Below are 25,682 nucleotides of genomic sequence, written 5' to 3'. Positions count from 1 at the left end.
GCTCAATAGTTATGGCACAAGGGCTTAATTGCTCTGTGGCATGAGGGATCTTCTTGGACCAGGGATTGAACCATGGACCATGTCTTGGACCATGGTTGGACCATCTTCTTGGACCATGTCTCCTGCATTAGCAGATGAATTCTTAATCGCTGAGCCATCTGGGAAGCCCCTGGTGGGGGCTTTTCACATCTGTAAAACAATTCAGGAAATGTGCATCAAATACTGCTATCCAGGTACTTCAGAGAGGAGCTAAATCAGAGGATATGGGGGAAAGGCCTGTCCCAGGAAGGCCCCATATGGTCCTGGTCAATTTCATACCCAAGCCCAAACTTTGCTGAAATTCCTTGCTAGTTAAGCACCCAAACCTAAGTTTCTTTCCTGCAAATTCCTCTCAAATCTATTGTTTCTATGTCTAAAAATCAGAAAAGCTTCCTGCTTTGGTCATTTCTCAGGTCCTATTTCTATGAGACCTCTGAACACAGAAATCAAATTGTTTTTTTTTTTTCCTGTTAATCTGTCTTGCATCAATTTTATTATTAGTCTAGCCACAAGAACTCAAGATGGGTGTGTGTTTGGGGGAAGGTTCTCCTTCCCCAATAGTCAAAGGTTGCCTCAGGGTTATTAACTGTCTGGTCCAAACAGGTGTGTGCAACCTGTGATGGCCGACTGCACAGACCCCCACCAGGAGTCTCACTTGACAGATGCAGGAACAGAAAATGAGACATATGAGAAAGAGGTGAGGTGCCAACAGGTTACATATGTGTGCGACTGGCTGCTGTAGAAATGGCCAGAGCATAAAGGCAGGCAGGGAGGCAGTGAGCTGGCTTATAAACACTGCTGGAGAAGAGGTTCCATCACTTGTCCTCCGGAGAGCACCGAACATTGTCATTATCTTAGGATCTTCACCACAGCCCCACGAACCCCCAGACACCATCTGATGCACTGACGGGGGCAACGGAGACACCAAGGGCAGTGGGGTTTCATGTGAGGTCACTCAGTGACCCACAGACAGAATGAAAATCAGAACTCATATTTCCTGATTCTCTCTCAAGAATCTTCAGTCTACAGGGCTTCCTAGAAGCCATCTTCCTAACAACAGGGTTACCTGACAGACAGGGGAATTGAGTGCTGGACCCAGGCTGTTGGGAATATTGGGAAGTCTTTTTTTTTTTTTGGCAGAACAATGTTAGAATGTGAGTTCCTTGTCTGTCTTGTTTATCATTTGAGTGCCTAGTGAAATATCTGCATATAAAAGTTACTCAATACATACATGTCGGTAAACAAATGAATCAGTTTGATGACTGATTGGAGAAAATTGGCACCGTTCTTGGCTCCTCTTGTCTGCTGATCTCCTCTTTGATGTTTATCTTCTCAGGCACCAACAGGCTCGTTTACTGTGTGTAACTTGGGTCTGCTGGGTTTTATCTGTTCTGCTCCCCCACCTCTCTTTCTCCTCCTATTTGCCAAGACTGTATCCATGCTTCCCAGGGTTGAGGCATCTCTTACTCATATGTTTCAGAACATTACACAGCTCTCTGTTTTATCCAGAGCTTAAATGACCATACTGTTTCAGGTGAAAGGGCTGGGGTCTGGCGTCCTTGGAAGATCAGGGATTCTAAGCCAAGTCTTCCTCCATTATGCTTCATCCTTAGGTGTCCTTGTGACAAAGCCATCTTAGGGTGGATCAGAACACCTTGGAAGAACCCTACCTCTCTCTGGACAGAGCCTGCAGAATAACCAATTTTGATCCATCCCAGCCCTGTCACATTCCTCTTGCTCTCCCCATCCATATGCTTCACACTTGCCTCCCCTATATTTCACACTTTCAGGACCAAGATACTTGGCCAGAGCTGGTTGGGGTTGTTCGTGAGCAAACACAGCACAAGTGGAAGGAGCTGGGCTGACCACACAGATCTGGGAGTCCCAGATACCAGGTTGAGGAGCCATCCCCCCTGCCTCCCCCAACTCACTTCGGGCTCTGACTGTAGCAGAGAACCAGCAACGAGCACAGACCACTGTCATGCTCTCAGGATCCTCACCACAATCCCACGAAGAAGGCCATGTGAGCAGAAGACAGATGCGGGTGAGCTCAGAGGTAGGGATGCATCCAGGACATCAGATGTTTCTGAAACTCTCTAGGTGATTCCAGTGTGAATCAGGATGGAGGACTATTGTTCTAAACACAACTTTTCTTTGCTTGGATGTCATCTGATCCCTCCTGACTCCTATCAAGAATTCACACTTACCACTCATTCTATATGTCTGACACCCCTAGGAAATTGAAGCAAGCATAGTAAGCGTTAGGCTGAGGACAGTCGTAAGCTCTGGGCTCCTCACTAGGCAGTGATCCCTGGGACCCAGCCACAAGAGGGGCCAAATTCACTGTCCAGAGAGGTACCAATATGGCAGTTCCAGTATATTTTGCATTGGTCAATCAACCTTTTCTCACTTTCTCTTCCCCTTATCTCCCACTATAATAGCCAATCCCTTCAAAATTCATTCAACAAACAATTATTTAAGTGTCTACTGTGCTGGGTGCTAGGGAAGAGGAGAGAACCCGGATACAAAGCCTCCCTTGAAGATTTACTGAGCTATGGGTGAAAGTGGGGCAGTGCAGTGGGTGCATGCTGCCAATATTCTCCTAACTCCAGTAAAACCCAGGGCCTGCAGAACCCTCCAGGGTGTCCATCCTTTCACTCATCCACCTGATCACAGGTTTCACTGAATGCTTGTATCCATCTGTTCTGGCTCAGCCATGCAAATGAAGGAAAAGACCAGCTCAGTCTTTGACACAGCAGAATGGGGAGATTTGAGGCCAAGACAAGCATTCTAGATAAGACAATTGCTGCAAGGCAAAATGTGAACAAACCCAAGAAGAGTTGCAGATGGTTAGAAGACTGTCTTTAGTTTGTGTTTCTGAAATGGAGGAAGGGTGTGTGGAGGAAGGCTTTCTGGAGGAGAAGACCTTTTGAAAAGCATTTGTATAAAGGCAGAGGCTCAATGTCTCCATCTCTTTAACCCAGGTAACTACTGGATTGGAGGTTATCTCTAAGTTTTTCTTTGCAGTTGACATTTTCTACTGGGTCCTTGAGGGTATAGCCAATGAGAGCTCCAGGACGGCACACTTTGGTTTCAAGAATCACACTGCCAAGGTAGTGCAAGGGGTAGCTGGTAGGATCAGGGCCTAGGAATTGAATGCTGGCGAGTCTCTGATTCTGGCAATGTGGTGACCTCTCTCTGGTGCTAGAAGTGAGGATGGTTGCCAGATTTCAGCCACCGTGTGAACAGCAGGGTGTGTGATGAGTTGTGTAGCCATCAGCATAATAATCACCACCTTTTCACACAAGTTACCTTGAATGTTACACACTATCTCATTTAACTTAAACAAGGTCATCAGTACTTGCTTTTTAAACTCATTTTCCAGATAATGAAACTGAAGCTTAGCTTGCTTGTGCCTTCTTGCTAGAGAGCTTCCATTGTTCCCTTTGGACACGAGCTGCTGGGAGAGCTTGCATTTATGTCAGGCTCATGATTCTTTAAGTCCTTTTTTTTTTTTTTTTTTTTTGAGTCATCTTCAGGAGCAAGGTTCAAGCCCTAGAAGGGAGAGCCTGGGTCAGAGAAAGGCCAACTCCACTCCCAAGATTATAACACAAACTTGTGTGTACAAACTTTTCTGACCTTGTTTGGGTTAAATGAGATAGTGTGTGACAAGTATCTGAAGCATCCAAGGTAGCTTACATGAAAAGGTAGTCATTATTACGCCAGTGATCATGCCAAGAACTGCCTTCTGTTTGTTCCTCTGAGGAACACATTGCCTCGTTTCTTTGAAGCCCACTATCTAGTTTTCTTCATTTGAGTTTTGGTAGAAATCAACCAGGCTGTCTCCTCTGTTTGTGCATTTGGGGACTGTTGTCTCTGCCCGTGGAGCTCAGCCCAGCCTGGGCTGTTGTTGACTGCAGGGCGTGGCTGGAGTGGGAGCTGGCAGGGTGCCTGGGCTCATAGTATAAGGGAACTTGAGGGCAGTAGGAGGCAGGCAGAAACCTGGGCGACTGCGACTCCAGCCATGGTGCCTGTTTTGCTCTCCCTGAGTCTCTCCCACCTGAGCCTGTGGGCTGTTGGACTGGTCTCAGTCTTAGTCTTCCTTAAGCTCACTCGGCTGCTGCTGCGGAGGCAGATGCTAGCCAGAGCTATGGACAGATTCTCAGGGCCCCCCACCCACTGGCTTTTTGGGCATGCCCTCGAGGTAAGTGACTGGGCAGAGGATAGAGAAAGAAACCAGCCTCCTTTCCCTTTGGGAGTCTGGCCTAATCTGCTGGGGGCCATGGCAAGAGATCCTATGCTTGGGCAGAGAAATGGGGTTCTGTGAGCCATGATTTCCGTTCATCTTTCCCAATGGGTCTCCCCCTCACTCTCACTTTCCAAGCTTGCCTCAGGTGAGGGTGGGGAATGGGGGTGGAATTTAAAAGCTGGGACTCAGAAGGGCCACAGACTCCTCCCCATCATTCTGAGGCCCAAGGTTCAGACAGAGCTCTGCTAAGGACTCAGGGATAACCTGGGGAAAAAAATTTCCTGGATAGTCTGATCCAACTAGGCAATCTTATTTAGAGCTTAACCAGTATCCTCTTGTTCTGTCCACTGTAAAAAATTCCCTTTTTAGGGCAGAAAACGGAAGTGAAGGCAGGGACAAGTGCTCTCACCTAAGAGACCTGTTGAACCATTTAAAAATTGGTGCTCCCAGAGGTGGAGTTCTCCCTGCCATGCCTATGAACTGGGTCAGGGGCTAGGCATCTTCCTGGGTTCAGATTCTGACTCATCCTTCCCAGTTATCTCAGGGTAGTGGGGACCCTTAGCACTCATTGTCAGGAAGAGCTCTTAGTTCCTACCTCCATGAGGATCTAGAGTAGAGGTTTCTGAACACATAGAAAGGGACAGCTGCATTGGAATCAACTGGGAGGAGCAGATTCCTTGGCCTCTGAGCCCTGAAGACTCTAACATTTTGGAGCTAGGGGGTCTGAGTTTAAAAACGTCCCCAAAGTGTTTTGATCTGCAGCCAGGCTTGGGAAAGTAGGTATAGCTGCCAAAGGTTAAGGTTTTGAGGGAGAAATTTAGATTTCTACTATGTCTTGAGTAAACTTTTCCCAGGAGTCTAGGGAATTACCTTTCCTTCATGATTGATACTCAGGATAAGCCTTACCTCTGGGTGGGATCAAGAATGTGATTAGTCGCTCAGTTGTGTCTGACTCTTTGTGACCCTAAGGACTGTAGCCCGCCAGGCTCCTCTGTCCATGGGATTTTGCAGGCAAGAATACTGGAGTGGGTTCACATGCCCTCCTGCAGGGGACCTTTCCAATCCAGGGATCGAACCTGTGTCTCCTGCATGGGCATGCGGCTTCTTTACTGCTGAACCAGTGGGGAAGCCCAGGCAAGAATAAGTCTCTACAAATAACTGTCTTAGGATGGCCTGGGCTTCCCTGGTAGCTCAGATGGTAAAGTGTCTGCCTGCAATGTGGGAGACCCGGGTTCGATTCCTGGGTCGGGAAGATCCCCTGGAGAAGGAAATGGCAATCCACTCCAGCACTCTTGCCCAGAAAATCCCATGGACGGAGGAGCCTGATAGGTTACAGTCCATGGGGTCGCAGAGTTGGACATGACTGAGCGACTTCACTTTCACTTTAGGATGGCCTAGTAACATACCTGTATCCTAGATACACCCAGAAAAGGACAGAAAGTTCTGGAAGATCAATTAGACCCAGGCTCTGCTCTCAAAGAGCTTACTCTCTAGGGAGAAAACAGACACCAGAGCCTTCGCTGCCACCAGGCTACTAGGGGCTGGGGTGCCTCACCAGTGTTTTGCATCAGCCCCAGGTCTGGTATCTCAGTGCTTGTCCTGTACGGTTGTCATCTTCTGTTTGCTTGTTCATCGTTCCCACTTGACCATGGAGATCTGGTCTGATTCTTCCCTGTCCCTTCAGGGTACAGCACAAGCCTCCCCAGAGTAGGTATCACTGGATGAACAGACAGTGAGCATAGGAGAGTGAGGCAGGGTATCAACAGAGGAGACAATGATGGAGAAGACAAGTGGAGGGACCAGGATTTATCTGGGGGGGCTGTATTAAGTACAGGGACGTTCTCTTCATGGGAAGGTTGAGGTATGACCCTAATGCGGGAAAGAGGCATTTAGAGAAACCTTCAATTGCTTTCCTCTCGTGTCTCCTCCTCTTCTCCTTGCCTCCATCAAAGCTGGATTTGCCATCAGCCTGTGGGCTTTCCTAGGACAGAGACCTTGCTCCGCGACCCCCGTATCAGTGCTGTCTGCCCTCGTTCCTCTGGATGTTCCTGCCCTCACCTTGAGAATGTATTAAGGACCTGGAACACAACTTAGCTTTGGCTTCTTGGCTCTCACACAAGTATCTGAAGGGCCTTGGCGCGAAGAAGGGTGGGCAAGGCCCGGAGGGGTGGTTTCTCTCAGACACAACAAATGTTTCCTGGGGAACCATGGCAGGCCCAACAGCCCTGCATTCCTCCAGGGCTTGGCACCTCTGCTCTCAGCTGAATGGATTTGTGCCTTTTCATCCAGGACATGACCAGTCTGTACAGAGTAATTGCATGTTTGATTCTTGGGCCTTGTGGTGATGGAAGTAGGAAAGGAAGGAGGAGGACTGGTGGTAAAAGGAAGAGCCGCAGGGGCTGGAAGAGATGTCCATCAGGATTCACTCCTCCCCTCTTGGCCTCCAGTTATAGTCTGTCCTCTACCCATCAGCCCCTTCAATTCTTAGAATGCGTCACCTTGAGGTGGGGGCCCAGAGAGGACCCAGCACATAATAGGTGCTCAGCCATATTGTTGACTGAAAGTTGGGGCCCCTGGGAGGGGCCTGAAGTTCTAATCTGTGTTGGAAGGAGAGAAAGGAGAATGCCAGCTCCAAGCCCAGGACAGGTGATCTCCTGGGACTGTAAAAGCCCTCTTCCCTGGTCCTGCTCATTGCTGGGATGGTTCCCTTGACCATGTGCGGGTTAGTGAAGAATGCTGGCCTGGGGATGTGGCTTATTTTCACTCAGTAGACATTGACGGGGGAGCCTGGTGGGCTGCCGTCTGTGGGGTCGCACAGAGTCGGACACGACTGAAATGACTTAGCAGCAGCAGCAGCAGCAGACATTGATCATGGGCCTTCACCATGCTTCCTCTCTGTACTTCCACTTCCTTTTCTCCACATTGAGAAAAGCCTTTTTACCTTGCTGGGCTGGAAGAGGATCAACAGAGATAAAGTAGAGATACACTGCAAACTGCTGGGCAGATAGACATCGTGTGTCAGTCATCATAGGCGGACTCCTGCTGCAAAACACAAAGAAGCACTTGCTTTCCTCATCTTCTTCCTTCCTCCTAAATCAACCCAGCCTTCAGGAGCCAGATAAGTTCCCTTTGTTCCCAAGCAGCTAGCGTTATCTGACCAATTACTCTGGGTCTGGCCCTATGTTGAGGCCAGAGGAGGAAGAAACAAAACTAGAGCCAGGCCCTAGAGGAACCCAGTCTGCAAGAGAGAGATAACACAGCACACGGTTCCGGATCCCAGGGCCCAGGGAGGGGTCCCTGTGCCGAGTCTGAGAAGAATCTGGACGTTGCAGCCCATGAAAGTGCGAAAGGAAGGGAGGAAGATGATACCTATGATACCAAAGGGAGAGGCCAGAAAGAGCACTGTGTGTTCAAGAAATTAATTTGTTCAACAGATGTTTGTTTCTCAAGGTCTTATATGTGCCTGCATAGGTAGTTCTGTGCTTCTGGAGGGGTGAGAGTGAGGGCAAGGAGGAGAAAATAAGACTGAAGTGGGGCTGGAGACAGATCACATGGGACCTCACAGGCCAGGTCAAAAGGCTTTATTGTGAGCACAACAGGGAAGCAGGGAGTGGATTCATGCAAGGGAGTGAAGAGCTCAGATTTGGGTGGTAGAAAGATAAACTTTAGCTTCTGGGTGAAGACTAGATTGGCAGAGACTAAACAGGAGGCAGGGAGAGCAGGGTGGAGGCTGCGGCAGTGTTGATGGTGTGAGCCAGCTGGATGAGGGAAGCGAGAGGCAGAGCAGGCTGTCTTGGTGTTGTGGGCATGGGGAGACGAGGCATTGATGCCTTCACCGCGGCCAGATATGAGATGTGTCAGGGAGACTCCCTTCATGTACCAAGGAGAAGGGGGACATAGGATTGCTCTGGGAGCTTTGTTAGACTATGGCATCAACACAGCTGACTCAGAGCAGAATTTGGCAAAGTCACCTAAAGAGAGAAAGGACCCCTGAGCCACAAGACTTCTATATAACCTGGAGGAATCAATTTCTGTGTCTATCTACGTGTAGAAATGTGGGGATTTGAGACCCAGGAAGTGGGGGCTCAGGGGTTGGCAGCACCTGTCAGTGTCTGGGTATGGGAACCTTAGGTTCTGGATTTGGGGTGTTTCATGGCAGGACCTCCCTCCTCCCCATTCCAGCCCCCAACCCCAGAACAGCTACATTTGGTTCTCTGAATTCAGGTTAGCTGATTCCAATGTAAAAGTCTCTTGGTGGATCTGCAAGGGAGAGGGGCAGCTGCCATAGGGCGTCTCCCTCAGTATTAACATAAATCCCAGAGAAAGCATCATTCCTTGTTTCTGGTTGATATCAGCATGGATGGTGTTTCCATCCCTAGGTATGGGAGGAGGGGCAGATTTGGGGGGCAAACGTGCTATATTCATATTCAGAAATGCTGAGTTTGAGAGGCCTGGAGGATGTTATGCAGAAATCCACGAGATGACTGGTCATGTTTCTGGAGCTCAGGAGAAAGGTAAGCTGGGATGAGAGGTCCATTTAGGAACCAGTCAGTAGATGGCAAAGGAAGCAATGGGAGTAGGTGAGAGCCTTCAGGGAGAAGGTGCAGCTTGGGAGCAGACCAGAGGCTAGATTTTGGGGAGCCTCAGTCTTTGATTAACAAGTGATAAGTGAGGAGCTGCTGAGATGGGGCATCAGGAGAGGCAGGAGGACAACCAGGAGAGAGCTCAAGAGAGAGAGGGGAGCTGACCATGTCCCATCACTGCTAGAGAGCTGGGGGCCGAGGTAGGAGCAAGCGGAAACAAGGAGGCAGCTCATTTGAGAAATTGGGTTATGAAGGGAGGAGGGCAATGGGGTGTTAGCTGGAGGAGGGAGCAGAGCCAAAGGAGGCTTTTTTTGGTCAAGCGCAAGAGACTTGAACCTGTTTTAAATGCCAAGTGGCAAGGAGCTGGTAGAGAGGGTGGGGTCTGTGTTAGGCAAGAGAAGGGGGACTGATGGATGAGGTACCCGAGGGGAGGGTTGAAATCTAAAGGGAGTGGCCTTGGACAAGCCCTGGACACCTCCTCCACTGGAATAGGAGGGAAGGTTGGGAACAGGCAGTGGTTCTTCAGGTCTCGTAGCTGACTTTAAGGGATCTCTTTTCTGATAGGTTCTACTTTTCTCTGTGAAGCAGAGCAAGACTGCATTACCAGGAGCAGAGGGGTGGAGGGATAGCTGAGGAAAAAGAATTTTTAGAGGGACAGATTCTGGCCAATAATATGAGGCTTTCTAGAAGGTATTTCTACCAATCTCTGCTCAAATGTCACCTGAGAGAGTGCTTCCTTGATCCTTTAATCCCCTGTCTACAATAGCACCCTTGCCCTCTTTTCTGCTTTATTTTTCTTCCAAGAGTTGCCACTACCTGAAATTGTATGCCTGGTATATTTGATTCTGGTTGATTTTCTTTCTCCCCACTTGGCAAGTAAGTTTGGGGAGGGCAGGGCTTTGTCCTGTTCACACTATGTCCCCAGGAGCTAGCACCACGGCTGGCATTGAGAGTGGGTGCTCCATGCCCATTTGTTGAATATGTGAGTGTATCCCTGGGAGACCCAACTCTGGGCAGCAAAGTCACTCACACAGGGTGAAGGCCAATGTTTGCACTCCCCTGGACTCCCGGGTGCCTCTTGGCTATCTGCCCATCTGTCTTCTTAGGTGTTGGATTGCGTCCTGTGTTCTGCTCCAACCTGGTTATTCCTGGTGCTGGAGTTCATCTTTGGTGCTGAAGACAGAGACAGGTGTTGCAGGCAGAATGTATGCAGGCTGTGGGACTGAAAAACCTAGACTTGAGAGTTGTGTGCCATTGGGCAAGGCCCATCATACTTCCCAGCCAATATGTGGTACTAGAAGAGTCGAGGTGACCTGTGTCAACCTCATCCAAAGCCTCCCAAGCTCCTTCTGTTGAGCCAGGGGTTGCTTCCATGTGTTATGTATTCGCATACATCCACAGATACATGTGCGGTATTGTCTCTGCACTTGTCTCTGAAACGGAAGATGGAGGATAAAGTCACTTACTCATCTCTAGAGTTGGGGGGAACCATTTCTCTGCTCCTTGGAGCATCATGCATAGATCTCTTCCTCCAAGTTCCCCATGGCTCCTGGCTCATCCTCATAGTTGAATCTCCAAAGAGTTTGTGTAAATTGAGTGTTCTTTTTTTTCTCACTGACTTTCATGTTTTTTTTGGGGGGGACACTGCCTCATCTCAATTTTTGTTGCTTCTTCTTGGCAGGCACTCCCAACCCCTCTGGCTTTGACTATACAGATTTGCTGTCCTTGACACTACCTGGGGCTCACAAACATCCCGGTGCTCATGAAGCTGGTGTGTGTGTGGGGCAGGGCAGGGCCCATGGAGTGGGGAAGACTATAGCACCCAAGGGCATCTGGGAATGTCCATACTGGAGGAGAGCAGACCCAGGAGGATCTGGCCCTCAACTCCCAAGGGACAGTAGAAGCCTCTGTAGCCCCAGAGAGCAGACTGCAAACTCATGGGGAAGGCCACAGTCTGGCAGGTTTTAGTTCAGTGACTAAAGAGTGTTTTTTAATTTTTGTTTTATTTAACTTCTTAATTTTTTTTTTTTTTTTTTGCCACACTGTGTGGCATGGGGGATCCTAGCTCCCTGTCTGGCCAGGGATTGAACCCGTGCCCTCTGCACTGGGAGTGGGGAGTCTTAAGTGCTGGACTGCCAGGGAAGTAAGAATTAAGATGATCCAAAGATTGTTGGGACTACTACATTTTGAAAGGCAGTAAGTTCTTGGTTGCTTCAGATGTTTGAGCTCTGGGGGCAGAAGTTCCCACATTGTGAAGGAGCTGGGCCAGGCAACTCTGGGTCCTGGGAACTGGAGATCAGCATGACCTGCCTCAAGGGAGCCCCGCAGGCTGAGGAAGAGGAAAGCCCATCCCCTCCCCTCCTTAACAATGCATTTTTCTGAACTGCTACCCCGTTTTGTGAACAGATTTGTTTGTTCCCTGTGGGAGAGCTGTGGCTGCAGCAGACTGGCTAAGTGGGTATCTTGTTTCTTGAACACTCGCCCTCTGAGATTTGACTCAACTGACTGATGACTTGGGCAGGCTCATTAACAAGAGGGGCGGTAGGAAGTGCCTCTGCAGAATCCCAGTCGGCCCAACTCCTGTGGAATGGTTCTCTTTGTCCTTGGGATGTACCATTCCCACCTATAAAGAAGGACTGTGGTTTGGCAATGTTAAGATCTCTTTCAGATCTACTCCTCAGAGCAAAACTTCCTCCAGTTCTGAGGAGGCAGAGAGGAGAGTGGTGCCCATGCTTGCTTTTCCCATCCCCTCCTGTTTATTCTTGGTGATGTCTACAATGGGTGCAAATGTGAGGACGAGCGGCGTGTGGCTCTGGAGCCAGGGTCAGTGAATTATCTCCACGACTTGTTCTTTTCCTGTTTCCTTCCTTTTGGAGAAAAACAAGCTGGCCTAGACCTTGGAGACCTGTAGGCGTCCCAACTTGGGTCATCTGAGGACTGGTCTGAGATGTACAGTTATGTAACCCAGAGAAGCTAGCCAGGCAGCCATGACCCCTCGAGAGAGAGGATGCCCCAGCCCTTTTGATGGGGCTGCCGCTCCACTACTGGGGCCAGGTACCAAGAGCTATCCTCACTCCTGCCAGGCTCCAGGGGTGATCAAGGGCATGCAGAAGAAATCTGGGCGTGGGGAGGCAGGGCTTGCTCAGGCTGTGTATGTGCTGTGCGTGTGGTACGTGTCAGCATGAGGTCAAATCTCCCATCCTGGATGGGGATGCTGTGGGCCAGGGGGACACTCACAGCTAATGAGGGGAAAAATAAGGCACAGATGAACCAGATCGGCCAAGGGTTCCTTCCAACCCTGAGATTCTGTGTCTGGCTTTGTGATTTAAGCCTCTCCTGTCCCCTGTCAATTGAACTTGAGAGGGATGGAGAGAAAGGGCACAGTCCTTTCTGGTGATCAAAAAGTCAGCAAGGAAAACCCAGGAGCACAGATGGAAAAATAAGAGGGACCCAGGAGGAAGGAATTATTTCCAGGGCTACCAAACAAGAAGGAAGCAAGAAAGAGGCCGGGGACACCAGAAGGAAGGTTCCCTTTTACTAATCGGCAGAGATTATGCTGCTCACTTGTAACCTTTTGGACATTGTGTTCACAAGGGCAGTGAAATTCTTACAACGCCCCTGGGTTGAGCTCAGAATAATGAGTTCAGAGGCAGAGGGCGAAAGACTCTATGGGGAGATTACACTGGACCCTACAGACGGCCTGGAAGGAGAGGAACCCCAGAAAAACCACAGATGATTGGCTGGAGGCCAGAGCAGCCAAGCCCAGTCCCCCTTTGGGTGAAGCGGCTTGGTCTAGACAAGGATTCCTGGGGCTAAATTTTCAAATGTCCTGTACTCTTCAAGGTTGTTTCCTGAAAGATACAACATGGATTAATTGAGTGGGTGAGGACTGTGAAAAGAAACTTTACAAGGAGGGAAAGCTGGGCCAGTCCTTGCACAGGCCTTGTTATGAATGGCACGCCCTAGGATTGTGCAGTGTACAGTTTATACAGCTGAACACAGCAACCCTGACAGATTTCAGTATGGGGAAGAGAATGCGGGGCTCTAAACCGAGTTCTAAAGGAGATCAGCCCTGGGTGTTCTTTGGAAGGAATGATGCTGAAGCTGAAACTCCAGTACTTTGGCCACCTCACGTGAAGAGTTGACTCATTGGAAAAGACTCTGATGCTGGGAGGGATTGGGGGCAGGAGGAAAAGGGGACGACAGAGGATGAGATGGCTGGATGGCGTCACCGACTCGATGGACGTGAGTTTGAGTGAACTCCAGGAGTTGGTGATGGACAGGGAGGCCTGGCGTGCTGCGATTCATGGGGTCGCCAAGAGTCGACATGACTGAGCGACTGAACTGAACTGAACTGAACCCGAGTTAGAGCACTACTAATCTACAAGCAAAGTGCAAGTCAGTTCACACCTCTGAGCCTCACTTTTCTCATCTGTAAGACGGGAATAATTGTTCTATATTAGGTACCTGAAGTGATCTATGAATTCACTCCCGTAGCTCCTGACTTACGGGAGATACACAATAATATCTGTCCCCTCCCATCCCCTGTGTTGTGAGAAAGAATGTGGAAATGAGGAGTGACTCTGGACTTTAGCCATATAGCAGGCAGGCTAGGGTCATCTGGGAAAACAGAAACAAATCTGCCGTACTGTTTACCACACAGGAAGTGCTGATGGTGGCCTTTCTTCTTTGACTCCCCAGATTGAGTGAGACTTGGACTGGTTTTTCATGAGATGGCCTATCTCTGGCCAATGTTTAGACTAGCCAGATGCTTTGTATGCTTTCTCCCTCCTTTCTAGTCTTCTCTGTCAGCTCCTTTTTCATTCTGTTCATCTGGCACACTGTTTATCAAGTATACCCTGTATCCAGGGCCCCCTGCTGAGCTCCATGGTGATCTGGGGATGCCCCACACATTCTGGGAAAATCACGGTCCACAGGTGGGGTTAGGTCAGGGGTCCTGGGTGTGAATCCTAGGTCTATCGCTAACCAGCCGTGTGACTAAGCTTCTCATAGTTGACTTGTCCTTAACTCCGAAGTAGGAATTATGATGGTGCCTATCTTATAGAATTTTCTGAGAGTTAAATAAAAGAATTTGCGTGTAGTATTAGCTCAGTATCTGAACACATCAAATGTTCAGTGAATGTCAAATGTTAGTTTTATTAAATTTTGGGGGTCTTAGATAAAAACAATTATAGCACAAGGCAGAATATGGGTAAGGCCCTGGTAGGGCTAGAGAGGTCCAGAGGAGGCAGAGATGTCAGCTGGTGGAAGGTTAGAGAGGTCCCTGGAGAGGTCATTCAGGGTGGATGCCAAGGTACAGACCGAACATCAATGGGCTCTCTTGGGTAGAGGATATATGAAGAGCGAGGAATGGTATATAACAAATGTGCAGAGATGATGCCACACCCCAAGAGGTCAACTTAGTTTCAAGCACTCAGACTCACAAGGCTACCAGAGGCACAGTTAGTATCCGTCTCCTCCAAGGATATGGGCAGCCAGCCAGCAAGGCAGCATCAGGCATTCTTCACAACCTCCACATAGCCATTAGCCATTATCTGCTCCTCAGGGGCCGGCCAAAGGCAGGGAGTTAAGCTCCTCATCCTGGATGTGGGTCAAGCTTGTTTTTGAATCTCCAAGTCCCGCCGAATCCCTGTGTCCACTAGCAGTCCCAAGGGTCCTGCAAGGTCATGCACATTACCAGAGTCACCACACGCAGAGAAGCCCAAAGCATGGTGCTCTCATCAGGTGTTCATGGTTCTTCCCAGTCCAGATGTTATTTACCTCCCAGGGTTCATTTGGCCATAGCTATGTTGCCTAGCAACACAGTTGATATTCTGCAGTTGTCAAGTTTCCAGGGGAATGGGTTGGAGAGTGTAACACAAGGGTCAGTTTACCTTGTAACAGGAGACAAGGTTTGGTGAGTGCTTTTCCCACAGTTGAAAGTATCTCAGGGCGTGTTCAGACCACACTCTTTATTGCAATTTAGGGGCATTGAGGAGGAGGATGTGTGCAGGAGATGCAGGGATGAGGCTTGGAAGAAGATATTGGGAATGGGAGGGAAGGTTTGAAGGAGAGGAAACCTCTAGTCAGTCGAGGGCTTCCCTTGCCCAGGATCCACATGACCTCAACTAATGACATGCCTGCCTTGTGTGTTCATTAATGTCACAGTGACTTGCCCGAGTTCACACATCTGAAAAATAGGAGAAACAATATTCAAACCCAGGTCTGTTAGGCTCCAAAGATTGCTGTGAGTTCTTGGGAAGCAACCTCAGATCTCTGGATGTAGGCTCCTCTTACTTCTCTGGTGGCTCAGATGGCAAAGTGTCTGCCTGCAATGTGGGAGACCTGGGTTCGATCCCTGGGTTGGGAAGATCCCCTGGAGAAGAAAATGGCAACCCACACCAGTATTCTTGCCTGGAAAATCCCATGGACAGAGTAGCCTGGTGGGATATGGTCCATGGGTTCACAAAGAGTTGGACACGACTGAACGACTTCACTTTTCCCTGAAATGGGAAGAATGGTTTTGAGGATGCGATGAGTCAAGATATAAGGTGCTTAGAAGAAGGCCTAGCCCACAGCAGGTGCTTAATGAAGATTAGTTATTACTATACTGTCTCCCAAACTATGGTGCTAACCCATGGGCAGGCCACTGGAGAGTTTAAAGTGTACTTCTAAAAGGCTCCTTCCAAATAGGGGGAAATGGATAAATACATAATGGTATGCCCCTGAAATGGAATACTAGGCAGTTGTTGGAAACACTGTAAAAAAAGTGAAGTTGTTCAGTCGTGTCCGACTCTTTGCGACCCCATGGACTGTAGCCTATCCCGCTCCTCCATCCATGGGATTTTCCAGGCAAGAGTACTGGAGTGGGGTGCCATTTCCTTCTCCAAAGGATCTTTCCGACCCAAGGATCGAACCTGGGTCTCCTGCATTGTAGACAGACGCTTTACCGTCTGAGCCATCAAATATCTTAAATAAAAAAGGCACGTCTTGGAAAGGTATTTATCATATACCCCACTTACATAAGGCAGCTCTGGTTGAGTAGAAGTAGCTAGAAAAACCTCCAAAGTTGGTCTCTGCAGCCTCGTCTCCGGCCACTGCCCCACCTAGTGGCAGCTCCTGGGAGACACCATACTTTTCCCTACTCCAGACACTGCTTGCTGCTCGCTCTGCCTTAGAGTGCTCTTCCCTTGCTCTTCACACGGTCAGCTCCAGTATCATCCTTCAGTTTGACCTTGAATGTCCTCGCCAACAAGAGTCCATCCTGGGTCACTCTATCTCAGCAGGGTCTCCCTGTTAACTTTCTCCCAGCGCTGTGCTTATTTCCTTGTTAGTACTGTCTGCAGTCATTTCATTGTTTATTTGTTTATTATCACTCTTCCCCACCTAGAGTGAATGGGAAGGACTGTGTTTATCTCATTCCCCTGAGACATCTAGACAGTGCTCTGCACATAATACATCCTCAATTAAAAAAAAAAAGTGCCCCATGATTTAGGGGTGGAATCGAGGTGATTTTGAGGTGTATCGAACAACAAGCTGGAGTTCTCTTTCTAATGAAAACTTTGATGCTGAAAGAAACCTCTTTTTGGCTGCAGTGGAGATAGGTTGGTGGCAGGTACCAGATGGAAGTAAGTTGTCCAGTTTGGGTTGCTGTGCTCACCCAGGGGCAATAAAGCATGGCCTGGACTTAGAGCAGTGGCTCTGGGGCTGGAGAGAGGACTGAGCCCAGAGATGTGTAGGACTGTGACTGGCTGGGAGGGAAGGGCTGCAGGAGGAGGGAGGGGTGCTCCCTGCACCTTCCAGGGCAACCTCCTCTCTTCCCTGCTGGCCTGGCTGGTGATGCTGGGTTCCTGAGTGGCCTGGCCTTCTGTTGCTATTTCAGATCCAGCAGACTGGGAGTTTGGACAAGGTGGTGTCCTGGACTCACCAGTTCCCTTACGCCCACCAACTCTGGCTTGGACGATTTCTTGGCTTCCTGAATATCTATGATCCTGAATATGCCAAAGCTGTATACAGTCGAGGAGGTGAGGATTCCTGGAAGAAGTTGGAGCTTTCTGAGAGCAGAGGGCTCAGGGTGCCATGTGGGGAGGGGCCTGGGCCTGCACCCTAAGTCTGGGCAGGTCCTCACCCTATTCATCACCAAACATCCTCCAGGAATCCCCTAGTCCCCGTTTGACCAAGCTTCTCTTTCTCTTATAGACCCGAAGGCCCCAGATTTGTATGACTTCTTCCTCCAGTGGATTGGTGAGTAGGCACTTGCCCTCCCTGTCCTTGGTGCTGGGTGACCAGGGGCCTTCCCTGCCTGATCCCTCCTTGCCCAGTGTCCGCTCTTATGGTTACTACATCCACCAGACCACCTGGCCCCAAGTTGCCACCCTAAGCTCAGCAGGAGAGGAGGAGGCAGGAGAACTCCAGGCTGCCTGAGAGGTGGAGCTCAGGCAACTTGTCCTGCCAGGGTGTCCTCTTCCCTGGGCAGGCAGGGCAAAGGCTCTGGGCAATGTTTTAATGTGAGGAACAGCTTCCTGGAGGAGGTGGCACTACAGGTGATCTGAGGAGGTTTTATTGGTGGTTCTGGCTGGGGCAAGGGCCTGAGGAAAGGAGTGTGGAAGGACAGGACCCAGGCTGGTGTCACCAGAGGCTGCAGGGCTGGGTGTCTGAAAGGCAGACCTGGGTTTGGATGCCAGGCAGATCAGGAGGATGGGAGTGGGGTTAGGCGGGGTGGTGTGTGCTTGATCCCAGGTTGCTAGGATTGGGGCAGTATTGTGTGAACTGACCAGCCGTCCCTCTCCCATGCCTTCCCCAGGGAAAGGCTTGCTGGTTCTCCAAGGGCCTAAGTGGTTCCAGCATCGCAAGCTGCTCACACCTGGCTTCCACTATGATGTGCTGAAGCCCTACGTGGCCGTGTTTGCCGAGTCTGCACGTGTCATGCTGGTGAGCTCCCTGTGCCAGGCTCCTGGAGGCTGTGCTGCAGGGCCAGACCCCTGCCCCCAGGTTTTCCTAGGAGAGGGTAGTGAGGAGAATTGCTGAGGCCCGAGGCCCTGTTCTGCCTGCAGCAGCAGTGTTAGCCTTGCTCTGCCTGATACCTACTGCTGGCCGTGTGCTGACAATGTGCTGAGGCTCCAAGCTGCCCGACAGCCCCAGCTTTTGTCTCCACCGGGAGACAAGCACTCCCTCTTCCCACATCAGAGGGCCTCTGCAAGACCCCAGGAAAGCTCCTACTGTAGCAGACTGGAGGGCTGCCTGTATTGAGAATATTAGGAAGACCTTTCATATCTAAAAAGTGTCTCCTCATCCTTGGCCTAGCACAACTGCCTGAAATAATGTCAAAAGTAAGTCTAAAATTGATGCCGGGAGTCAGGGGTCAAGAATTAGGCTCAGAGCCTTATAGCTGGATAATCCCTGAGGTTACCTGGGCTAGCCTTTCTTCTTGCAAGAGACTACCCCCTCCCCACCCGCCAGGATCACTGCAGGCCTGATGCACACAGACTGTGCTGGGGAGCTTACCACCTTTGGCCCTCCTCTTCCCTCATACACAGCTGCCCTGGCTCTGTGTGCTGGGTGAGGCTGCCTGTGGGTTCTGCCCTCTGAGCCTGAACCACCCCCGACTCCCCACTCATAACAGCAGGATGGAGGCCAGGCCAGGGACCCGGAGTGCGTGTGGGGAGGACAGTGGTGGCTCCTGCAGGCAGGGTGGGACATCTAGCCTGGTGGGCCCCCTCCCCTACATCACCTTCCATCTCTGGGCTCTAGGACAAGTGGGAGAAAAAGGCTCGTGAGCAAAAGAGCTTTGACATCTTCAGCGATGTGGGCCACATGGCGCTGGACTCGCTCATGAAGTGCACCTTTGGCAAAGGAACCAGCGGCCTGAATGACAGGTCAGGGGGCCCTCGGGGCTGACCACAGTCTCCATCCAGGTTGGCTCTGAGGGCGTATGAGGTGACAGGACTCCTGGGCCCTGGTCTGAGAGGAGAGGGGCGTCCTGCTCTAGGGAGCCTCAGCTCAGGTGGAGCCGGGCCTTTCCCATGGCTCTCATGGGAGGCTTGATGGTGGGGAGAGGATGGGCAGAGAGCGCAGTGCTTGGAGCTGGATTCCACTCGCGCGGGGGCTCTGCTGCAGGTCGAGGTCTCAGCATCTCTCCCTCCCTCCACTGTGCAGGGACAACAACTACTACCTGGCGGTCAGCGAGCTCACACTGCTAATGCAGCAGCGCATCGATTCCTTCCAGTACCACAATGACTTCATCTACTTTCTCACCCCGCATGGCCGCCGCTTCCTGCGGGCCTGCCAGGTGGCCCATGACCACACAGGTGGGCCTTTCCTGCACCGCCCACCCACAGGAGGCCTAGGTTCTGGTCTAGCTCCTCCTGGCCCCTGGGGGACCCCTCCCATTGCAGGACCTCTCTTCCCCTTTTGGGCAGAGGGTGGGTCCCCAGGCAGTGACACCCCATGCTCCTGGCCCAGACCAGGTCATCAGGGAACGGAAAGCAGCCCTCCAGGATGAGAAAGAGCGGGAGAAGATACAGAGCAAGAGGCACCTGGACTTCCTGGACATTCTCCTGGGGGCTCGGGTGAGTGCGCAGTCACCCACCTTGCCTAAGAATGTGTCCCTGACGGGTCTTCAGACTGTCCTCCTGAGACAGGGCTCCCTGGACAGCAGCAGGGCTGCTAAGCATCTTTCCCTCTTTCCCCAGCAGATGTGACCTGTTTCTTGTCCTGTGGTGTTGTGCTGTGCTCTGTCGCTCAGCTGTGTCTGACTCTTTGCAACCCCGTGAACTGTAGCCCGCCAGGCTCCTCTGTCCATGGGGGATTCTCCAGCAACAATACTAGAGTAGGTTGCCATGGCCTCCTCCAGGGGATCTTCCCAACCCAGGGCTTGAACCCAGATCTCCAGCATTGCAGGTGGATTCTTTATTGTCTGAGCCACCAGGAAGCCCAAGAATACTGGAGTGGGTAGCCTATCCTTTCTCCAGGGGATCTTCCTGACCCAGGAATCGAACTGGAGTGTCCTGCATTGCAGGCAGATTCTTTACCAGCTGAGCTACCTGGGAAGCCCTTGTCCAGCGGTATACATCAGCAAAGGCTCAGAGGTGGGAAGGTGACTGGTGTGGTGCTGGGGAGAGATGTAGTGGCAGGGAGGCTGGGTCTACATGAAACAGAAGACCAATTCCAGCCTTCGAAGACTCTGAAGAATCTTAGCAACCTAAAACCTTAGACTTTATACATTACTCATTCATTCATTCGAGGAGGTCATGGCAACCCATTACAGTACCCTTGCCTGGAGAATCTCATGGACAGAGGAGCCTGGGTGGGGCAAGAGTCCACAGGGTCACACAGAGTCGGACATGACTGAAGTGGCTGAGCACCCGCAGCAACATTCATTTATTCACTCATTCAGTTGGTCCTTTCACTCCGCAAACTCACTGAGCCCTGCTCTGGGTTAGTTCTCAAGCTAGGGATGCAGACACTGAGAAAGCACTAGCCCTGGCCTCCTGACTCTCACAGTCAGGTGGCAGGGACAGGAGGTAGATGTTGACAAGGACCTCTTCCTCCTCCAGAAGGGACTGTGTGTGTCAGGGGAGCCAAACTGATAGGGCTGGGTAAAGTCGCAAGTCATTTGGCCAGAGGAATCAAAGAAGGCTTCCTGGAGTAGGAGTCCTCCAAGCTGGCCTTGGGGGAACAGATAGGAATCAAGGGGACACTCTGAACCCCTAGTCTGAAAAGGAATTTCCCTCCCTCTCCCAGACCTTCATTTGACAGCTACTCTTGTGAGGCCTTGTTGGAACCTACCTCACATGCCTTGGGCTGTCCCATTGTGCTTTCCTGACTCAGGATGAAGAAGGCATCAAGCTATCGGATGAAGACCTCCGGGCCGAGGTGAACACATTCATGTTCGCAGGCCATGACACCACCACCAGCGCCATCTCATGGGTTCTCTACTGCATGTCCCTGTACCCCGAGCACCAGCGTCGTTGTCGGGAAGAGATTCAAGAGATTCTTGGGGACCGGGACTCTTTGAAGTGGTGAGTGAGGCTGCCGGTGAGCCCAGTCTGTCCCAGGGAAGAGCTGTGCCTACAGGGCCATCCTGGAAACCAGGAGAGGGCAGTTAGCCCTTGTCATTTTCCCCTCCAGAGCTGTGGCTTTTGAGGAGAAGCTATGCGTGGACACAGCCCCGGAGCCCTTTCTCTCACCACAGACCATTTTCAGATGTGTCTTGTAAAGGTGGTCAAGAGGCTGACTTTTATGTTGGCTCCCTTTGGTGGCAGAACCTGACAACCCTTCTGGGTTCCCAGGTAGATCAGGGAGCATTGGAAAGGATTTGAACACTGAGGATGAACAGAGCTGGGGTAGCAGGAAGAGCTGATTCCCTCCCACCTGCTTTTAGATGGACATGTGCAGCCTCTAGACTCCTCTGATGAGGGAGAAAAGGCTGTTGCCAACTTCATCACTTAGAAACTTACAACTATTTTGTTTCTTCATTCAAGCTTGAGCTCACTATCACGACACTGATTGACGCTGACCTCTCTCTGGAGAATGATCTTTGGCAATTTTGACTGGCCCGCTTCCTGCATGTGCCCTCTGCCCCGCCTCTCCCAGCCTCTGCCCCTTGGGCTTTCGAGTCCTGACACCTTTTTCTCTAGACTCCTGTGTTACCTCCAGCCTAGGGATAGGACACAGCAGGGGCCACAGAAAATGCTCAGTTGAGGGAAGAAACTTTAAACTCACTGAGGGATACTGACTTAGAATTCCAGAATCTGGGATTTGAAGGATGTGGTTTTACTGGTCAGAGGTTGGAAACCTCCTAGGCTGTCCAGCCAGGTGCCAGACGCTGTTAGGAGTGTGGAGGATGAGGGTGAGTGGCCAATACTGACCTGGTTCTTGCAGAACCACAAACCTAGAGAAAACCACAGAGTGGGGTAAGATTGAGCAGCCCCATGTTCAGAACAGAGGCATCAAAAGGGGTGGGTTTCTAAAGAGATGTGTGAAGCTCAGAAAGGCAAAAGAGGAGAACTGGGTGCTCTGGGTTGGGGAACAGTGTGAACACAGCCTGGAGGCAGGGAGTTGAAACATTTATTTACTTTTCATTTTATTCCATCTCAATCTTGAAGCAACTTAAAGGACATATTCAATTAAATGTAGAACACAAATGAAAAATGAGGACCGGGGGAATAAACCCTAGAGTTTGGGGCTCTGTAGTAAGCTGTTGCACAGTCGTTATAGCTGGAGCACATTTGAGGTCTGAACTTCCTAGTGGCAAAATGGAAATATCTATCTGTCTATCTATCTATCTATCTATCTATCTATCTATCTATCTATCTATCTATCCATCTATCTATCCATCTATCTATCTATATGTAGTTACTCACCCCCTCCAAGCTTGTTATTGTTTGACATTTATTACTTCTATTGGCTAATGTATGTCAGCCCCTACCCCTTGCCATTACAGCTCCATGGGGAATGAAGCAGAACCCAAAGAACTGTCCCTCGTGGGGTTTCTGGGGGACACTGAAAGAGTGACCTTGCCTTTGACTGCCAGGAGCACATACACCCCTAGGATCCTGTGCTTTCCCTTCCTAACAGTGAAGATGAGGGAGGGATGGAGAAAAGTGGAGCCAGGCCCCTGCATCTGTGTGTCCACTCCATGTCTGGCCTAGACACGGGAGCACTTGCGTCCCTCTGGCTCCCTGATGTGTGGTGGCGGTGAAGTGGGGATTCTGGCTGGGCCTGCCCTCCTGCAGGACTGTGCTGCCCCCCAGCCCACAAAGGCCTGCTTGTGCTGTGGCAGGGATGATCTGGCAGAGATGACCTACCTGACCATGTGCATCAAGGAGAGCTTCCGCCTGTACCCGCCTGTGCCCCAGGTGTACCGCCAGCTCAGCAAGCCTGTCAACTTTGTGGATGGTCGCTCTCTACCTGAAGGTGGGATGGGGTAGATTTCGGGGTGAAGCCAGAGCCCCTGGGGGTGCTCTCTCTATCCCTGTACCAGAGGGGAAGAGACCAGGCTTTGTGTTCGGCCAGCATCAAAGTCCTAGCTCCACAATGTGTGGGTAAATCCACCAACATCTACACCTCTGCTTTGTCTCCTGTGAACTGGGGGTGAGAAGCGTCCCTGCCGTACAGGGCTGTGGTCAGGATTAAAGAGGCAGTGTTCCTCAGGGCTGTCAGGTACCACCAAGCAGATGGTGCCCTCCCTGGACAGCTTCAGGAGGCACCATTCACTTAGACTATGATGCGGTGCAATGCACAAGCTGTACAACGGTGTGTGGGGGCTTTGTAAGGAGCGTTTGACTCTGGATCTGACACATAGTAAGAGCCCGGTGAATGGTAGTTGTTACTACTGATGGCATAATATTATGAATGACTACTTCCCTTGAGAGTCAGTTAATGGGAAGCAGAAAGTGGGTGATCGTCCTTGCCTGTCCTCGTGGTGGGGTAGGTGCGGTCCTCGTTTCCTTTTCCGTTCTACACATGTCTGTGTCAGGTGCTACAGCTGGTGCTGGGGCTGTGGGGAGTATGTGTGCTGTTGACCAACACACTTTGATGTGCTGAGGGTGGGTATGGACTTTCTGTCCCTGGCAGTGCTCAGGGAGGGACTGGTGCTCAGTTAGGGGCGCCACTTAGGGGATTCTGACCCTGTGAGGAGGTGGGCCTGGCTGTCCCAGGACTGTCTGCTCATCAGTTTTCTGCTCTGCCCACAGGCAGCCTGATTTCTCTGCACATCTATGCCCTCCATAGGAATAGTACAGTGTGGACTGACCCTGAGGTATGCCATCCCTGGGCTTAGAGTTCAGAGGGGGTGGGCTTCTGTGCGGTCAGCCTGCCCTGGGACCTGGCAGATATTCAAGCAAGCCCTGTCCCATCAGGTCTTCGACCCCTTGCGCTTTTCTCCTGAGAATGTGGCCGGACGCCACAGCTTTGCCTTCATTCCCTTCTCTGCTGGGCCCAGGTAAGGAGAGCCCGACGTCCCTGTCCAGAGGTGAGGATGGAGGATGTCATGGAACATCCTTTGGGGGAACTCTGGGATGAGGAGGGCCATGCTGGGTGTGCGGTGACCCTGATGTGAGGGAAGTTCGAGGGACCCTCTTCCTGCCATTAGCATATCTTGTCTTTGGCAGGTGAGTCATTCCAAGAGAGACCCCTAAGTCACAACCCACAGTGTGAACCTACCTAGTCTGGGACCCTCACTATGCCCCCGAGATCTGTTTCTGAAGCCCAGGCCAATCAATCAGTCAACGATTCATCCATACATAGTGACTGATTTCTGTTGGACACTTAGAGTGCTAGTTTTTATCACTCTGGACATCTCATAGCCTGATGTCATTTTGTGCTGCTCATTGCAGGAACTGCATTGGCCAGCAGTTTGCTATGAACGAGGTAAAAGTGGTCACAGCCCTCTGCTTGCTCCGTTTTGAGTTTTCCCCGGATCCCTCAAAGCTACCCATCCAGATGCCCCAGCTGGTCCTGCGCTCCAAGAATGGCATCCACCTCCATCTGAAGCCGGTGGGGCCGGGCTCTAAGAAGTAGCTCTGCTGAGATGAGAGCCCCAGACAGCCCAACCTGTGGCCTCTTCCTGGACGCTGCCCTCTCCAAGCTGGGCTGTAGAGTAGCTGTGTTCCCCTGTCTTCTGTAGGCTTATGGACTAGAAGCAGAATAGGCAATGCCATGTAAACATGTATGTCTATAAATGCTTACTGCACATGTGTTCCAGAGCTCACTCATTCATTTAACAAACATGCTGAATAACTACTTGCTTCTAGATTCTTTATTGATCTCCTGTAATTGTCCATCTTTCTGAAATTTACATAGCATTCACATGGAATCTGTGCCTTGGGACTGGTGGTTAGGACCAGACACTCATCCACTCCACACAATATACAGATGGCTTTCGGGGCTTGCACCCTTCACCAAGATCTGTTTCTTTGTTTAACTTTGTATGTATGTTTCTGGAATATAACAGACATAAGGAAAAACTGCTTAAATCAAAAACACATAAGAATGAATTTTTAGAGAAAACTCCTTGGTAACCACTGTTGAGGTTGAGGAATATGGACTATGGTTTCATGGGTATAAATTCTGCCCCTTCTGAGATGGGTCTCTGGGGCACTCCTGCCATCATCAGCATCTGTATCACTGTTACCTGGTGCCCTGGGCATGTGAGTTTTGGCTGGGGAAGGTGGCAGAGTGACATTAAAGGGTGGCTTCCTGGAAGAGATGGTGCTTGAATCAGGCTTTAAGGCAGGGTGAGGTATGAGGGTGCAAAGAGGGACTTTTGGAGAAGGACTCAGGCTGGGGCCATGTGGGGAATTAGTGCTCTTCCCAAAGTAGTCCCTGCCTGATGGCTGGGGGCATATACACCTCTAGAGTTCAAGTCTAAAGCCATTAGTGGGCTTCAATCCAGGAACTGGACAGGTGTGGAAGGAAGGGAACTGGGCTCCAGGGGAGAGGCAAGAGAGGGGGAATTCTAGCCCTGGGACTTGGGGATGTCTTTATATTGCCTTGGGGACAGACCACCTGGAGACACATCCTTCCTGCTGCTGATGCGTGCCCTCTGAGAAGAAGGTCACAGCCTTGGGAGTCGGGCCATGGGCCTCAAGCTCACTCCTACAAAGCCTTGTCAAGACTCAGATCTCCTTGCTCACCTGAGGCTGGGATGCTGAGGCCTCACCAGAGTGTCTCCCATGCCACCCACTTTCCCCTCTGTCCTGGCCCTGGACAGAACTTTCTCTGCACGACTGAAGAAACGGTTTCAGTAGGCATCCCTGGGGAGCAGAGCTCAGCATACCATCCATCTCTGACCCATGGGTGGAACTCAA

At 50.8% G+C, this 25,682-nt stretch overlaps 1 protein-coding gene across 2 annotated transcripts; it reads left to right on the top strand.

Moving 5' to 3' along the window:
• The first annotated feature begins 4,043 nt into the window (after window positions 1-4,043).
• CYP4B1 (cytochrome P450 family 4 subfamily B member 1) lies at window positions 4,044-24,751 on the top strand. 2 transcript variants are annotated; one of them, XM_068966605.1, is made up of 12 exons: window positions 4,044-4,243; window positions 16,754-16,895; window positions 17,071-17,115; window positions 17,675-17,802; window positions 18,622-18,746; window positions 19,027-19,178; window positions 19,333-19,439; window positions 20,701-20,891; window positions 22,655-22,788; window positions 23,568-23,632; window positions 23,733-23,815; window positions 24,210-24,751. In XM_068966605.1, exons 1-12 carry the CDS (start codon window positions 4,064-4,066, stop codon window positions 24,391-24,393), a joined length of 1,536 nt encoding a protein of 511 aa, XP_068822706.1. In that variant the 5' UTR covers window positions 4,044-4,063; the 3' UTR covers window positions 24,394-24,751. The 2 variants fall into 2 exon arrangements, with proteins under 2 accessions (XP_068822706.1, XP_068822707.1); XM_068966606.1 differs by lacking the exon at window positions 17,071-17,115.
• Window positions 24,752-25,682: the final 931 nt, after the last annotated feature.

Source organism: Capricornis sumatraensis, chromosome 2 (assembly GCF_032405125.1).
Source record: "Capricornis sumatraensis isolate serow.1 chromosome 2, serow.2, whole genome shotgun sequence".
Classification (NCBI taxonomy): domain Eukaryota; kingdom Metazoa; phylum Chordata; class Mammalia; order Artiodactyla; family Bovidae; genus Capricornis; species Capricornis sumatraensis.
Note: the sequence above shows the minus strand (reverse complement) of the source record. Positions and strands in the feature narration are given on the sequence as shown.